The 17,767-nt window shown below is 54.3% G+C and overlaps 1 protein-coding gene across 1 annotated transcript in view; it reads right to left on the reverse strand.

Moving 5' to 3' along the window:
• Positions 1 to 3,735: 3,735 nt before the first annotated feature.
• The window catches only part of SLC8A2 (solute carrier family 8 member A2), a 30,131-nt gene continuing 16,099 nt past the window's right edge, over positions 3,736 to 17,767 (reverse strand). The window contains exons 4-10 of the mRNA XM_027080000.1: positions 17,260 to 17,682; positions 12,621 to 12,724; positions 12,455 to 12,472; positions 11,028 to 11,152; positions 10,626 to 10,725; positions 6,045 to 6,323; positions 3,736 to 4,218 (exon numbers count right to left, since the gene is read on the reverse strand). Coding sequence (XP_026935801.1) covers positions 3,842 to 4,218; positions 6,045 to 6,323; positions 10,626 to 10,725; positions 11,028 to 11,152; positions 12,455 to 12,472; positions 12,621 to 12,724; positions 17,260 to 17,682 — 1,426 coding nt within the window. The 3' untranslated portion in view covers positions 3,736 to 3,841. The remainder of the gene's footprint in view (positions 4,219 to 6,044; positions 6,324 to 10,625; positions 10,726 to 11,027; positions 11,153 to 12,454; positions 12,473 to 12,620; positions 12,725 to 17,259; positions 17,683 to 17,767) is intronic.

The raw sequence follows: 17,767 nt of genomic DNA on the forward strand, positions 1-17,767 counted from the left end.
AAGGTGCCCCACCATCCCTTGTCTGTTTCCCTGCACTCTGCACAGCCTCGTTAATATCCCCTTTTACACTTGCCTAAGTCACCCAGTTCAGTGCCATGAGTGTCCTGCTGTGCCTTGCTACAGAGTTCTTGCCCTCACCAGTCCCACTGTGATCACCACCTCTGGCACCCTGGCGTATGTCCCGCCACTACTGTGTAAGCCTTGGGAGAACAGGGCCCAGAGACATTGTGGTCACTGCAGTGTCCGCAGCACAGCGCCAGACGCAGGGCGGGCACCCAATGGAAAAGTGAATTAAAGAAACCCAAGGTCTGGAGAGAGAGGAAGGAATACTCCCCCTTGGCTAATTCTTGTCCCCTGGGTTTGATGACTTAGCAACTGGGACTCAGGTGGCAAAGCAGTTCATGGGGAATCTGCATTTCTCTGTCCTTCTGAGGCTGTCTGTTCCAGGAGTGTGTGTGTAAGTAAGTAAGGGGGAAATACTTGGAAAATATAACTATTCCCATCTGTTAAGCTCTTTCTATGTGCCAGGTGTTATTCTAAAAATATATATGTATATATTTAATAGAACAATCCTGTGAAACAGGTACTATTAGTTCCTATTATCCCCATTTTCCAGATGAGGGAACTGAAGCACCCAGAAAGTAAATCTTTACGTTATGCTGCATCCCATGACAAATAATTCAAATCACTCCCAAGCTGCCCCCTGGATCGCCTTGCATCCCGGTGAAGATCATGGCATCTGGGGTGGGATGAAGGGGCATTTGTACTGTTCCTTGTCTTGTCCACATCCCAAGCTCTGGAGACGCCCCTCCTGGAAGCTGAGACCTCACTCCTCTCCCTGTCCCCAGACTCACACCTTTCCCTGTTCACGTCTGGTAAAATACAAGTGTCCTGGTCCCGTTCTGCACCCTGGATGTCATCCTCTTCCATCTCTGTCCTTCCTCACTGTGAGACTCGGGGCAAGTTGCTTCGCCTCTCTGAGCCTCAGTTTCCTCACTGGTAGAAGGGGGGTACTCCGGGGACTGGCAGGGGACTGGACGAGGCTGTGCCCTGGGAAGCTCAGCACAGTGCCGGCATCGTGGGTGCTCCCTAACTGCTTCAGCCCCCTTGCATTCAGTGCCCTCCTGCTTCACACGTCTCCCCACCTTGCAGGAAAAGCCCTTTCAGGTCCCGTAGCTTCCTCCCTTTCTCTCAAGATTCTCCAAAGCGAGGTCTACGTGCTCTGACTCAGTTTCCCCAACTTCCACCCCCTCCTCACTCTATATCAGCCTGACTTCTACCCCCACACCCTCCCCCTAACTGCTCACATCAAAACCTAAACCCAAGGGTAGACTCTAAGTTCTCATCTTCCTCCACCTCTCCATGGCCTTGGGTCCTGTTGACCACACCTTCATTCTGGAAACTTCTCTCGGCTTCAGGTGCCCCAGTCTCCTGCCTTCCCACCTACTTCTCTGGCTCCTTCTCCATCGACAGGTCTCCCACCTTCCACGTGCCCCTTAGATATTGGGGCTCCTCAAGGCACTGCTTTCTTCTCACACTACCCACGCCCCGGGCAGCCCAACCCCTCCTGCGGCTCGATGACACCTCACTGCCAACAAATCCCAAATCTCTCTCAAGTGCAGCCTCCTCTACTGAGCTCCAGGTGTCCCCTGGCTGTCTCCCCACCCTGACATCTCCTCTGGATGTCCCCCAGGCATCTCACGTTCGGCGTGTACTCACCTGAATCCAGCATATCCTTCAAACCTGTTCTTTCTACTTGCCCCCAACTTGGTCCCCCAAGACCTGGGGAGACCTCACTCTCTGGGCTGGAAACTGTCCACCCCCTCCCAGATCCACTCCCCACTCCCCACGTGCCCACACTCCATTCTTGCTTGCAGGATTCAACCACTTGTAAGACTATGAAAAAGTCATTAACTCACAAGGCTGCACACCTTTACATAGGCTGTTCCCTTTATCTGGACACACACACACACACACACACACACACACACACACACACACACACCCCTCCTCTGAGACAGTTACCTGCTTTCTTTAGGAAACCCGCATCAACCCCGGCTCTCCTACTCAGGCGACTCAGGTCCTTCTCTTCTGCGTTCCCAGGATACCCTATGACGTGGCTGAGGGAATGGGGGCGTGGCTAGGGAAGCTACTGGGTGATGGATGAGGAGCTAGTGCAGCTCGTGGGTAATGAGTGGGGGTGTGGCTAGGGGGAACTTTGGGCTGATCTTCAGAGTGGCTGGTGCCTGCCGGTGTGTCCTGGCAGATGAGGGGAGAGGGGAGCATGGAAAAACCCAGATTATTTGCTGTATTTCACAGTTGCCCAAATCTCCATCAAAGACTTCATTAGCCCTCCCCTCGTGAATCCCAACTTCCCACGGGGAGGCTGTTTTTCCGGGCAGAATTTCAAAGTTTTATGGCAACTTTTACAGAAATCACAAAGGAAAGAGACAGCGACCGGTGCTGATGAGCTAGGAGTAGAGAAGGCAAGTGGGCAACAGGTCTGGGACGCTGGGGCTGATGCACAGCAGGACGATAGGACGCTAAAAACCTGTGGGAAGAAGAGTGCTACGGGGGTTGCGGGGTCATCCTCAGGGTCCCAAGAAGTGGGCAGCACTCCTCGCACCCCAAGTGTGTCCTTTGGGCAGGAAACATCAACAGTAAGAAAATGCACATGGCCTACCAACAGACAGGCGGCCTCCAAAGTTAAAAATGCCCACCCAGACCCCCCGGCCCCAGTCCCACCCTCCCACCCACCCCTGCTCCCCATCAGGCAGAGATGTGGCAGCATTTGCTGGCTTGTAGCATTGGTCCTCTGGGACCCTCGGTCTCCTCTTCGAGGGTCCTGCCCGGATTGGCTGGCACTGAGGGCAAAATGAGCCTTCTAGATAGTCAGGGGAGATTGGCTGCACTCCCTTGGATTCCTGGCCTCCTCCCCAAAGCCAGTTCTCACGGCTGGGGGAGTCTGCTGCCCTCTTAGTGGAAAAGTCTGTCACCCTTTCCCCAAGTCATGCACCCTCCCACGTCCCCCCTCCCCCAAACACACTATGTACACACATAGCCCCACCCCCCTCCAAGGCGTGGCTGGGCTCTCAGAGGTACTGGAGGCAAGTGAGGGTGCTGGAAGGTGAGAAGTTACAGGTCCACAATGCGCCTCCTCCAGCTCTGGAACCCCAAACTTTCCCCTCCCTTCTCCAAGCCTTGAGAATTAGTGTCCTCCCAAGGGCCTGAGTGGAGAAATCAGGGAAGGTGTGCGCCCCTGTGCACATACCCATCTGTTCCTCCCCCATCCCCCGAGGCCCACAGAGCTCCCTGAGGGTTGGGGGAAAGGGCTGAGATCTGTGACCTCCTGGGATGGATCAGCCCCCTTCAAGCCCCCCCCCCCGCCCCCGCAGGGCTGAGTTCTGAGGCCCTGGTGCACAGGTCCGTGGAAGTGGTGAGGGGGTCCCCTAGAGGAAGGGGGACTTATGGCATGGAGCAAGGCTGGGTGTCTAGGGAGACACATGGGAGACTCTGTAGAGGATTGCGGATGAGGGAGGGTTCTCTGGGGAGGGGCCTCGAGGTGGAAATTGCTCCAGTAACAAAGCCAGTAACGAACAGGGACGGACTGGCTGGAGATGCACGTAACTGAGGGGGCTGTTCTTCGCAGGAGGACCTGGGGAGGCTCCCGAGGGGAAGGGAGGAGGCTGTAAGTGGGGACCGAGGAGAGGGGTAGATGGCTTCCCAGGAGGAAGGGAGGCCGAGTCCCAGGAGAGGAGGCGAATCTCTGGAGGACAGAGGAGAGCCAGTCCAGCACGGAGGCGGTGGTCTCGAGGGGCAGGCCGAGTCCCTGGGGAGGACCCTAGAAGCCCCGGATGTGGCAGTAAGCCTCCAGGCTGGCGAAGAGGATGTAGAGGAACCAGAGGCCCAGGAAGAGCGCGGTGGTGGCGAGCTTGGGGCCGCGCGGGCCGCCCAGTTCGCCGCCGATGTGCGGCCGGCGCCGGTACAGCAGCACGGCGATCCCCACGAAGGCGAAGACGGTGAAGAGCGTGACGGAGAAAGCCAGCGTGCCGGTGCGCACCTCGAAGGGGCGGCCCTGCACCGCCCAGTACACGGCGGCCACCGACCAGGCCACGCCCAGGCCCAGGAACACGTTCACGGCGTTGGAGCCCGTCACGTTGCCGATGGATGCGTCGGCGCACTGGTCCTGCAGCGCCGCCACCTTGCTGGCGAACGTGTCTGCAGGGGCAGAGACACCGCGGGTCAGGGGGGCTCCGCGGGCCCCCCACGAACATCCTCCTGGCTTCGTCAGTCACTTGCTCCCCAGAGACCCACCAGCACCCCGCTGGCCCAAGGATCCAGACTCCTCACCCCAGTGTCGCGCGGGTCTAGCCTCCCACTCCTGGAGTTCTGTGCCCTTGACCCCACCCAGGGGGCAAAGTCGATCGCCATCTCTGTGCCTGCTGGCTACAGGCCCCGCTGCCTGCTTTCTATAGAACGTGTCTACATCCACTGGGATCCACTACCTACTCTTTGGAACTCGCCTCTCTATGGGACCCACTGCCTGCTTTCTACGGAATTTGTCTGCGTCCGATGGGATCCACTACCTACTCTCTGGAACTCACCGCATCCCTCAATGGGACCTGCTGCCTGCTTTCTATGGGACCCACTACATGGTTTCTATCAAGTCCTCACCTTATTTCTATGAGACCCCTGTCCCACCACCTGTCTCTTCAATGCCCTGCCACCTTCTTTCTATGGAATCCATCGTCTGGTTTCTACCATTCCCCACCGCCTTAGTTCTATGGGACATCCCATTTGTTGCTTTGGGGGAGGATTCAGTTGACATGTTGAATCTATGGGCCCCCCTGCCTAGTTTCTATTATTCCCCACCATTGCCTATGTTCTATGGGGTCTGCTGCTTGCCCTCTACAAGACTTGCTGCCCGCTTTCTGTGGGACTCAGTCTGCTTTCTGTGGGACACACACCCCACCTGATTTTTGTGGAATCCACTCTATTCTATGGGGTTTGCTGCCTGCTTTTGCTGGGAATCACTAGCTGTTTCCCATGAACCCACTGCCTGTGTTTCTACAGGCGCAATTATCCCATTGCCACCTGGATGGACAAAATAAATGTTAGGCCCCAGCCACGTGGCACCCCTTGCCCGCCCATCAGTTCCCCACTTGGCTTCTGTCAAGCATACGGCTTCGCTTCTCTGGCCTCCACCCATTCCTGAACATCTTGCCAAGACTGCAAGTCTCTGTTGCGGAGGGCAGGCTTCACAGACCCATTCACCAATGGTTGCTTTCTACAGGACCCATCACCTGCTGTCTGGGCCTACAGCGCCACCACCTGGCTGGTGAACACATTGATGTGGAAAAGCAAGGTGTCTGCCTCCACGCGTGGTCTCCTCCCTCCTACAGGAATTTCAGTCTCCTCCACCTGGTTTCTAAGGGACCCTCCCTCAGATTTGGGGGAAAGAGGGGGTCACGTACACTGTAGTCTCTGAGGCCTCACTATCTTATTTCCATGGCATCTCCTCCAACATGTGGTTTCTACTCTGACTCTCCTCTTAGTTAAAGCTTTGAGATTCATTGGCCTGGTTCCTATCATGCCCAGCAACAAAGGTCTATGGAATCTTTCATCTGGTTGCTTGGCAGGGGGAGGAAAGGGAAAATGAATATCTTGTTTCTGTGGAACTCACTGCATGGTTTCTATGAAGTTCCCACCTTATTTCTATGGGACCCTCCTTCCAACACCTGTCTCTTCAATGTCCTGCCACTTTCTTTCCCTGGAATCCATCGTCTGGTTTCTACCATTTCCCACCATCTTAGTTCTATGGGACATTCCACCTGCTTGCTTTTGGGGAGGATTCAATTCACATGTTGAATCCATGGGTTCCCTCCACCTAGTTCCTATCATACCCACCTGCCTATTTCCAAGGGACCCACCATATGGGTTCTGTATGATTCCACCACCTTATTTCTGCAGGGCCTTTCTCTTAGGGTCCACCTGCCTGGCTTCTCTGAGACACTCCCCCAACAAGTGGTCTCCTGAGGGGTTACCGGGGATGGAGGTGCCCAGAGCCACGAAGACGACAGCGTTGACAGAGTCCTTGAGGCCAACGGTGCAGCCAAAGTGGGAGGCGAGGTCCCCAATGAGGGCGGTGAGCAGCCCGATGACCAGGATGCAGACACCGAAGCAGGCCCAGCCGTGGCAGTACTCGGTAGGGGGCACGCAGGCGAACAGAACCTTCCAGAACACCGTCAGGAAGTGCATGACGTAGTCAAAGCATGACGGCAGTCGCTCCTCCCGGGACCCGTCCTCCTCCTCCTCCTCGTCCCCTGTGGGCACACGACCCAGCTGGGGCACACACCCATGCCTCCTTCCTCGCCTACAGAACCCCCCTTTTGTTCAACTTCTAGGTAGCTAGTCCCCAACGAATTGCTTTCCCAGAATCCCTTGCAGCTAAGAGAATGTACGGGCCCAGGTAAAAATATTCATTTTCTCAGAATCATTTGAAGCTAGAGGAGGCCATGTGCCCAGATAAAAATATGCAGTTTCCCAGGATCCCTTCTGCTAGGGGTGGCCATGTCCCTAGCTAAAGCTATGCCTTTCCCAGAAGCCTTTACAGCTACTGACAGCCAGGTCTGCAGCTAGAAATATTCAGTTCCTCTGATTCATTGCAGCTGACAGTAGCCACATGCTCAGCTAAAGGTGCTCACTTTCCCAGAACCCCCTAAGGCTAGCAACAGCACTGTCCTCAGATAAAAACATTCACTTTCCCAGAATTCCATGCAGCCAACAGCAGTCAGGTCCTCAGCTAAACACTTGGTTTCCCAGAATACCTTGCAGCAGTGGTCGTGTGATCCAGTCTGGCCATGAGACATAAACAGAGGGTTTCTGGAAAGCTCTAGCTTTCCTGACAGGGGTACTGTTGTTATAGATGTGTTTTCTGAGATTTGTAAAGGATGCATCATCCTTAGAGCTGATTGTGTCACCTACTGTGGCCGAATTTGACCCACTTCTGACCTGCAGTGACTTGTGTAATGGGAAAGTGCAAATGAAATGTCTTCCTACCTCACCTGAAACTCATAAGCAGAAAGCAAGGAATGAGAAGCAATGAACACACTTGCGTGTGCCGCGAATTACATCTGGAAGGATGCTGATTAGAAACATTGTCACCCCTGACCAGTTGCTCACAGCAAGTCAGGAAATAAAAGCCAGGCCAGCCACCAAATCATGAAGCCACTTTCCATGGTTCCACCCAACGGTTCCTTGGAATGTCAGGGAGCATAGGACAGCTGGTGGCAGTGGAGGCAGAGAGAGACTGATGGATTTGGGGGTTCGGGTCATACATCCCTGTCCCACTTTTCTAGCTCACTTAGCCACTTGGCTTCTTAAAGAAATAAATGGCTGAATTTGTAAATGCTTAACTAAGTGGTTTGTGAGGCTTCTCGGTTCTGCTTGTTGCATCACAAAGAAAATGTTTTTGCTGCGACCCCAAGTAAAATGCAGTTGGAAACTAGAACTGGAAACTCAAACGCAACAGGCACTCTGCCCCTTCCTGCTTCCCTGCTTCCTTTCTTCCTGCCTGGAATATGGACACCTGGAGGTACAGCAGCCGTCCTGCAACCATGAGGACAACACCCGGGAATGGGAAAGAGAAATAAAGAAGGGGCCTGGGCCTTTAATGACACCACTGAGCTGCTGCTAACTCTCGATTGCCTCGTACAGATTGTTTTGTTCCGTGAGAAAAAATAAAGTCTGGTGTGCTTAAGCCACTTACGGTCAAGTTTTCTGTTGTTTGCCACTGAACGCGTCCCTGATTGACCACACTGAGACATGGCGGAGGTCAGAGCAGGGAGGACACACTCTTGGGAGGGAGGGGGCTGCTATCACTCCGTCTCTTGGGGCTTCTCCCTGCCCTGCTCCAAATCCTGCCTTGGCTCCCACTGCCCTCAGATCCAGGCCCACACTCCTGAGCTTGGCATTCCAGTACCCACAGGCTCTGGCCTCTGCTGACTTCTCCAGCCTCTCCCATCTAGAGGGAGCCTCACGGGTATGCCTGTGGTTCTGGAGCCGACTCTTTGGTGTCAAACCCTGTGTGATCTTGAATCAGTGTCCTAACCTGTCTGAGCCTCTGAATGTCTATTTGGGAAATGGGAATAATCATCAGACCTGCCTCAAGAGAGGGCTGTGATGACTACACGAGTCAGGCCATATAATGTGCTCTCTATGGGGCCTGGAACATCTCCACTGTGACTGTCATTGTTGCAGGCCCATTCCGGTGCCTGGGGGTGGGGGGGATTCAAAGATGCCTGAAACCAAGTCCAGCCTGCAAAGAACTTTCCATCGGGAGGTAAAGGAAATACAAAATCACCTCTAAGTGAAAGATGGGACATGATTCATCCCCTAAGGAAGCGAGAACCACCCTTCTTCAGCACCTCAAAAAGCTTTGTGCTCACGTGAGGACCCAAAAGGAACAAAGTACTGAATGACCAAGCCCCAACCCAGATACTCGGGATACGTTCATTAAATGAGTTCATACAGGAAATGGACTTCAAAGCTGCCTGACACTCAAACTGTCTTCATCGCTGTCATCATCGTGCTTATTATTACTGTTATTATTACCATCATGGTTTTGTTCTTCCTCTACTACTTCCTCTGATCTAATCGCTTGCTTTCTATAGACCCATGGCCTCCACGACCACCATCTCACACCCACAGTTGCAGTTTCATGCAACCCTCTTACCCTCACTAAGCCCCTAGAGGGACCTCTCTGGCTCCCCACTGTTCTTGAAGCTCAAATTCCTCACCACATCCTCTCAGACCCTGCATGACCCATCTCCTGCCAGTTTTTTTTGTTTTTTTTTTTTTTTTTTGCAGAACGCGGGCCTCTCACTGCTGTGGCCTCCCCCGCCGCGGAGCACAGGCTCCGGACGCGCAGGCCCAGCGGCCATGGCCCACGGGCGCAGCCGCTCCACGGCATGTGGGATCTTCCCAGACCGGGGCAGGAACCCGTGTCCCCTGCATCAGCAGGCGGACTCCCAACCACCGCGCCACCAGGGAAGCCCTGCTGCCAGTTTTGACAGCCCCAACTCACACCCCATCCCACCCTCTCCCTCTTCCTTCCACAGGCTCTCTCCACTTCCAGGAGTTCCCCTCATTCAAAACACACTCCATGAGGAAAACAAAGAAAAGAAAAGAAAAAAGGTCCATAGCTCCCCGCTGCACGTAAAATGACACCCAAGCCCTCTCCTGTGGCCTCTACGGCCTTTGGGGTCTGAACCCTGCTCATCTCTCCTGCCTCATCCCATGCCTTTTCTTCATGCCTGAAACCAATCCCCCTCCCTAAATGTGCCATAATCTTGTACATTTCCAGACTCTGGTTTTCCCTCTGCCTGGCTCCCTCCTCCTGGCTAACTCTTATTCCTATTTGAAGACTCAGATCAGAAGACTCCTCCTCCAGGAAGCCCTCCCTGACCTTCATGTTGGGTCAGACACCCGATTTGGTCTCCCATAGCTCCCTGGGGACCCCGTCCCAGTCCTGCCCAATCTGGGTTGTCACTCTCTTGTGACAGGTTGTTTCCCCCACTGGACAGTGAGCTCTGTCAGGACAGGTCCCGAGCTGTCATGATCATTTCTTTGTCCCCAGCAATGGCCCTGTATAGGACCGGGTCCAGAGGATCCTTCAGAAGTAGGTGTTGGAAGAATGTGGCTTCAGAGGGAGATGCCACTCCATTTCTATTAGGCCTACAATCTGGTGTCTCTAGGCCTGCTACCGGGTACTCTTCCATCCCTGATGCCTGGTTTCTTTTGATCCCACCGACCAGTTTCTTTCCACCCACAATTCCTCGTGTGTTTTCAGTTCCCACCAGCTTGGCCTCCCTGAAGGAAACCTGATGTTATTCAAGGGACAGAAGTCCTGAGTTCCACCCTGGTCCTTTCTGGATTCCCTGAGGGACTTCAGGCCAGTCCCTCTTATGTCTCTTGGCCTCAGTTTCCCCAATTCCTATCACAGATGGCCAGTGTTGACCTCCAAGATTGTCTGTGAATCCATGTCATCATATATCTGGCCACAGGGGGGCAGTGTGAGCCTGTCTGAGGCCTAAGGGGGTGAGAACCCGCTCAGGTGGGAGAGCTAGGTGCCCTGGAGACTGTCTCCATAGCAACAGAGGAACCCAGGCTGTGTGGAGAGGCCATGCCATTTAACCTGTTTCCACCCTCCAATTACTGAGGCCAGGAGAAAGCCCGGGCTGGGATCCCACCGCTTCACAGCTCTCCACCTCCGCCCCTGTCTCCACCAACTTTCTGCGTCTCTGTGTCTACCTGCGTCTCTCTCTCTGGCCCTCTGCGTCTTCATTTTCTACACCCTCATGCTTTCTCCGCATCTCTGTCCTTCTCTGGGATTCTGTGTGCCTCTCTCTCCTATTTGTACACCTTCCCTATCTTTTACTTTGTCTTTCTGTATCTGTTTCTTAGTCTTTTTCTTTGAGTATCTCTGTGCCTTTCCTGTCTTCTTTCTCTTCTCTATTGCTCTCTGTCCTTTTCTCCATGTCACTCTTTCCCTCTCCCTTTCAGTTCTCTTCCTCTGTCTCTCCATCCGTCTCTTCTTTCTTCCTCTCTCCTCCCTTCCCACTTACCTGCGCTCACCGTAATTGCCTCTAAAAACTGCTCTCTCCACGAATGGGTCCCAATCACCAAAGCCAAGTTCGTTTTCTTGATGAGTTTATCCACTGTGTTCTGGGGATGAGAGGGTGGGGAGAGACCATGTTCCATGATCACCCCAGGGCAGCTCCATGAGGGGTACTGGGGATGCGGGCTCACACCCCATGCTCAGGGGTCCTCAACCTTCCATATCCCAGTTCTAGCAAGAAGGGACAAGGGAAGCATGTGCTGTCCATGGTGCTAATGGAGGGACACAGACGTGGCCTCGGACCTTGCTTGCCCTTCCCTTGTGACCCTCATGGTCAATCCCCTCCTGGACTCTCCCCAAGGAAATGACCCAGGCAAGACTCCAGGAAGGTGAGGTCCCAGAAAATCACCTTAAAATCATACGACTCCTCAATGATGACCTCCAGTCGACAGTTTTCCCCAAGAACCGGCTTGCCCATTTCTGCTATCCTCCGAGCCTCTTCCTCCTCAGCCGTCAGTTTCCTGTCCCCATCCCCTGCAGCACGAGGGATGGGAGTTAGACTCCAAGGAGACCTACCTACCTGGGCCTGCGATGCCTTTACTGCCTGTTCCCACTGATAAAGAAAACCCTGTCTTTCCCCAACCTGAGAGCCAGCTCCCATGGGCTGGTCCACGAAGTTCAGTTGGTGGGCTCTGAGGTTCATGTGGTGGGGGCTGTGTGACCTAAGACAATACCTTAGTCTCTCTGTGCCTCAGAGTTCACATCTGTAAAATGGGCACAATAACAGTACCTACCTCATAGGGTGGTTTCCTATTAACTCCTAGTTAAAGGAGTTAATTCATGTGAAGTGCTTAGAAGAGTGCCTGGTTCACAATAACCAAAAATGTTACTTTATTATTATCACCACTACGGTCATTACTGTCACCACCCTGTGGAAGAGGCCTGGTCTTTATATCCAAGCTCTGAAAACATCCTAGAGTGTGTTTGAGGTGGTGAGGAGAGAGGGGGATTCCCGATTTGGGTACAAATCTTGGACCCAGAACCATCTACAGTTGGCTCTGGGCTCATTGACCTCCCCAAAGTATGTTGATCCTTTGCTCCAAGCCCGGCAACAACCCAATCCTAACTCTCATAAGAAAGCCACCCGCCAACCAGGAACAGTCTCAGAAAACTATGCCTGAGTGAGAAATGACTTTTATTGTGTTAAGCTACTGAGATTTAGGGGCCTATCTGTTGTAGTAGCTTGTATTACTTACCTTGACTAATATAATCTTCAGTCTATCCTTAATCTTAACCCCAAACCCCAATTCTGATCTCAGCTCCAAAACCACTCTGTCACTATCTCCAAGCCCCTGACCCTAGTCCCAACCCTCACCCCAATCTCTGACCTTGGCCCCAACTCTACCCTCAAATTCCTCAAACTCACCTCAAATTCCAACCTTAGCTTTGACCTAAATCTGACCCCAGTTCTAATCAGATCCCACCACAAACCCAGAAGCCAATCTCCGTCTTAATGCTAGCTTTGACCCAGTTCCTAATACTGACCCCAAATCCCAACCCCAACCCAGTCCTAACCAGCCTCAAACCCGATTCCCTCGGACCCACCAGAAACCCAAGCTGGGGACTTGCTGCCCCCCACCATCTTAACTACAACCAAAACATGATCTGGGCCTTTCAACTTCTGTCACCCCCCATTCACACATGCTCCACCAAATTTATCGCACCTGCAACCTGCCTCAAACCTGACCTTGAGGGGAACTTGAGGCACTGACCCACCCCCAAGACCCCCCCCCCCCCCCCCCCCCCCCCCCAAAGTCTGGAAGTAACTCCACTCACCTTGACTGAGTAGCAGAGCTGGGGAGAGACAGAGACAGGGAGAGGGTGAGATCTTCCCTGGGAAGCTCAGGTCCACGAGCTTGAAGGATTGCCCACAACTGAGCCTCCAGGGGTCCCCCCGCCCTGGAGCCCTTACCTCTCCCACAGCCCACCCGTCGCCCCTTACCTGAAATCCCTCGTTTAAGCCACTGCGGCTGGCCCAGCTCGATGAAGAAATTATCCTTCTTCTCATATTCCTCATCATCAACTATCTTCACCTGAAGCGTTTTCCTGAGCAGAGAGGGAGAGCACGCAGCGTAAGACTCCCTCCCCCTGGATCACCAATAACTCGCACGTTAGCCACCCGGTTTCTTGAGCACTCGCTCCATCTCAGGCTCTGGAATCTCATTCAGTGTTCACAACAACCCTTGGGGGGAAGGCTCTCTTATTATCCCCATTTTACAGAAACGAGCTCAGAAGCATCTGACGAAGCTGCGTTTGTATTCAGTATCAAGCTGAGGGATCCCGATGAAATCTAGGTTAGATTGGGTGCTTCCTCTGCTCGGAACGTTCACCTGGCTCCCATCTCACCCAGGATAAGAGCCAAAGACCCAAGAATGGCCCCCAAGAACCCCTGCCATCCGGCCCTTGTGCCCTTTCTGGCCTCCCAGCCCTCTCGTCCTCGCTCACTCCCTCCAGCAGCGCTGGCCTCCTCGCTGTTCCTTGAACCTACCAGGCCTGCTTGTGCCTCAGGGCCTTTGCACCGGCTGTTCACTCGGTTTCCCCATGCTCACTCCCTCAGCTCCTCCAGCTCTCTGTTCAAACTTTACCTTCTTTCTCAATGAGACCCACTCCCACCGCATTCTTTAATATTGAAATCCATCCCTACCCCTACCCCAGCACGCTTGGCCCCCTTCCCCTGCTCTATGTCTTCCTTGTTCCAGATTATCTTCTAACACACCGTCTAATGTGTTTATCTTGTTTATTGTTTGCCATTTGCCTCTTCACATTAAAATGTAAGTTCCACCAGGGCAGTGATTTTTGTTCATTTCTGTTCTTTGCTGTATCCCCAACGCCTAGAGCAGGGCCTGGCATATAGCGTGCCCTCCATAAACAGTTGTTCGCTCAAAATTTTCAGTCCGGGAGACCCTTGGCTTCCTGTTCCCTGTCCTGACCACATTCGGAGGTGCAACAGAGGGCTAATTGCTTTTCTCTGCATCCCTGCTGCCATGGTAACCAGGACGGTGGGCGGGGGAGAAACAGCCAAAAGTTATCCATCCCTTTCAGGCACACAACCGACCCCGCCTCGATTACAAAGACCCACAACCCCCCAAAGCCCACAGCTCTGCCACTAGCAGCTCTTTCAGCTGTAGGAACCACAAGGCCTGGCCCCAGAACCCAGAAACACAAACACCCAGCCCACGCAGTCACCCAGCAGAGGAAGCACAGCCGGTCACACCGCCCACACCCACGCACCATCATACCCCGCAGCCATTCCCTATGCAGTGGCGAAATCACATGGACCAGATGCCAACTAGCACGACACCCCCTCCGCAGCCTGGGTGACATCACCAACGTGTGAGACCCCTGCTGTGGTTCCATGTAGATTCTCCTTCCTTACATCTCACTCTTTATGCCTCTTGGTGTCTGTTTATTCCCTTCAACTTCTCTCTCTGCATCACAGTCTCTCAATCTTCCTTTGTCTCTCTGCCCATCTGTCAGCCTCTCTGTGTCTCTCTCTCCATCTCTCTGATCTTCTCTGTCTCAGTCTCTCCCCAGCTCTCTGCCTTTCTTTCTCTGTCCTCCTCTTCCCATCTCCGTCTGTCAGTGTCAGAGAGACTGAATGGAACACAACGGGATAGCCAAAGTCAACACCATCTAAGCAAAGGGGTCTCAATCAACAGACCTATCTCAACACACGCACGCACAGGACACAGTGACACCCATGCAAAGACAGACGCACACAAGACGGTCACGTGGAGACATACGCCTACTTCCACCTTCACCCACTCCCAGTCTCAAGATATTTAAAATTTTCTGTGGGTGGAAAACATGGGTGCCCCCCACCTCAGGAGTGGGCTGGGAGCTGTCCGCGGTGCTGAAACACCAGAGCAAGGAGGGGGTCTCCTGACACACAGACAGCTATTGACACGTTGACACACTGACAGGGTGATACACACACACCTCCGACGCTCACTCTCTCGCAGACACGCCGTGATCCTCTGACACGCAGTGACTGACACGCAGTGACACACGCGCCAACTGGCGCCCAGACAAGTGTGCCCTCATGGGGCCCAAAAGGAGGAGAAACCCAACTAGCAAGGAACAGCAAGAGGGACTCGAGCTACACAAGGGCAGGACTTCCTGAGATCAATGGAAGCAGCCTTAGGAGTATGGGATTAACGGATACACACCATTAATATATAACATAGATAAACAACAAGGATTTACTGTAGAGCACAAGGAACTATATTCAATATCCTGTAATAATCTATAATGGAAAAGAATCTGAGAAAGAATACATATATATACATATACATGGACCTGAATCACTTAGCTGTACATCTGAAACTAACAACTATAGTTCAAATAAAAACGAATTAATTATTTTTTAAAAAGGAAACAGTCTTCCTCCCCAGCCTGACATTTTGTCATCCTCACGCCTGCCCGCCTTGTTTCCTGGACACTCCACTCTAATTTCAGACCCAGTCTCTTTCTTATCCCGTCTCCCATCCTCTCTTGCTGACCCAAACTCTTTCCTCTCTGTAGCATCAGAAGGACCTTTCCTTCCCTGAGTCCCACTGAGTTCCTCTCAGTGAGAAGAATGTCTCTCTTTGTCTCCCCTGCATCTCTCTTCCTTTTACTCTTCCTCCATCCCAGTCTCCCAATCCCGTGTTCCCTCTCTTGATGGGTCTCTGTCACTCAGTTTCTGGCTTCCTTGATATCCATCTCTAAGTTTGTGTCTTTCTGTCTCTCTCGTGCTCTCTCTCTCTTCTCTGTTTCTCTGACACTCCCTTACTCTGGCTCTGTCTCTCTTTCGCTAGGTCTCTTCTGTCTCTGGGTGCCTCTCTGTCTGTCTCTCTCTCTTGCATATCTCCCCGACACCCCATCTCTGGGTGTCTCTCTTCCACCTCTGTGTTGATCCTGCCTGGGGCCAGCCCTCCAGCCCAGCTTCTTGGAAGCATCTCTAATTAGCGCCTGCCCGTCAGAGGAAGGATGTGTTTCCCTAAACGCTAATTTCCTGTTCTCCCTCTCCTGAAGCCACAGCTGGAAGCTTGGGCGGGGGTGGGGGACAGAGGGTGTCCCAGCCTGGGGAAGCCATGCGGGGGAGGAGAGGGCCTGTGGGTTTGTGGTGGCAGGCGGGAAGTTGGTTGGGAGCGATAGACTACAAGAAGGACTGGAACAAGTAGAAAGATAACGCCCTCCATCCCCTCGGCCTCTTGGGTGTGAAACATGGGGCCTGGAATGGTGCCCTCAGCCCCCAAGCTAAGTTCTCAACCCAAGTCAGACAGAGAGAGAGATGGAAAGGTATGGAGAGTTCGTGACTGAAATACAACCCGAGTCAGAGAACTAGCTAGATACTGGGGACAGAGATCTAGAGATTAACAGAAACCCAGAGGGGAGGTGCCAGGAGCGAGAGACGCAGAGACGCAAACGGAGAGATGGAGAGATAGAGCAGTGAGAAGCTGAGCGGGAGGCCTAGCCACAGAAGTGGGGAGGGAGAGGGAAGGGGAGCGCGGTGGGGGCTCTGCTAGGTGGGAGGAGCGTGGGCGGCAGGAGGAGAGAGACAGACTGGCGTGCGGGGGCGGAAGGGAGCGGGCAAAGGAAGGGAGACACCTTCTGCATCCCAGGCAGGCGGGGGGTGGGGGGCGGGGGGGAGGAGGAGGGGGAGGGGATGTGAGGCTGCAGGCACACATGGGGGGAACTCGGGCATCTGTGTAAGGGGTGGCCGGGTGTCTGGGCGTGAGAACAGCCCTGACTCTGTGTCTTTGACTTTGTCCGTATGTGCCGGTGTGCGTGTTGGTTGTGTCTGTGTGTCTACATACTTATTCCTGTGTATCCAGCTCACCTCCCAAGATTCCACCCCACCCTCCCAAATCCCAGCCCTCCAGTTTCCCGTGTCTCTTCCTAGGCCCCCATATTCCTACTCGGCCTCTTCCCAAAGCCTCTCCCACATTCCTCTTAGGTCTCCTGCTATTTCCCCAGGTTCTTCCGCCTACCCAATAGCTTCACCCCTTCCCCCATCCACCTCCTCAGTCTCTGCCCCATCTCCTTAGACCCCCCCCTTCCAATGTCCTTGTCCTTTTCCCTGAGTCCCTACCCAGACCCCACTCGCCCTCCATTTCCACAGACACCTTCCCACCTCGAAAGGAACCTCAGGCCACACTCCTCCATTCTACAAATTAAGCCTTCCACATTCCTCTCCTCAGGCCCCATCCTATTTCCTCTCCTCTCTCCTCACTTGGCCTTTCTTCCTGGTGTCCCACTCTCCTCTCCCCAAACCTGCCCAGTTCTCCCAAGCCCCGCCCACATCCAGTCCCAACACCTTGGCCACGCCCCGTCACTCCAGTCTCCTCCCTCCTCTCCCCTGTCTCACCTCTTCCCTGGGCCCTGCCCCACTTGCCCTGACCTCTCCGTTTCAAGAGCAAGGCTCCATCAAGGCCCCACCCCTTTCCAAGACCACGCCTCTCCTAGGTCCACCCACTTCTCGACCTCGCCCATCCAGGCCCCGCCCCGCCCGGGCACAGTCCCATCCTGGTCCCGCCCCTCTCGCGGGCCGCGCTCGGTCTGCCCCGGCCGGCGGGCTGCCGGACCGGCGCGCTCACATGGTCTCGTCGTCGCCGAACTCGAGCTCGCCGCACGCGTCCTCGTAGTGCACGCCGCCGCCGCGCGCCGTCCCGTCCACTGTGCGGTAGGGGAGGCGCACGGTGCCGCGCGCGCCCGAGCTGCGCACGACGCGCACGTCCACGGTGCCCATGCACTCGCTCACGTGCAGCAGGCGGTCCTGGAAGGAGAAGATGCCCGCGTGGTCGTCGTCCAGGATGGTGACGGTGGCCAGCAGAGGCGCCACCAGCCGCCCCTTGGGCCGCCCGCCGCCGTCGGGCTCGAACATGCCCTGCGCGTCGCCCACGCGCAGGTTCAGCAGCCGCACGAAGAAGTGCTCGTCCTCCTCGAAGATGTCGTCGTCGATGATGCCGATACGCAGCTCCTTCAGTGTCTCGCCCGGCTTGAACACCAGCGTGCCCTCGCTGCGGTGGAGGAGAGGGGAAAGAAAGGGGTGAAGGTCGCTCAAAGGCTGTGGGGGAGGTAGGAGGAGTCAGGGGGGCCTCCTAG

Source organism: Aethalodelphis obliquidens, unplaced genomic scaffold (assembly GCF_003676395.1).
Source record: "Aethalodelphis obliquidens isolate GAN/ISIS:26980383/991018 unplaced genomic scaffold, ASM367639v1 scaffold43, whole genome shotgun sequence".
NCBI lineage: Eukaryota > Metazoa > Chordata > Mammalia > Artiodactyla > Delphinidae > Aethalodelphis > Aethalodelphis obliquidens.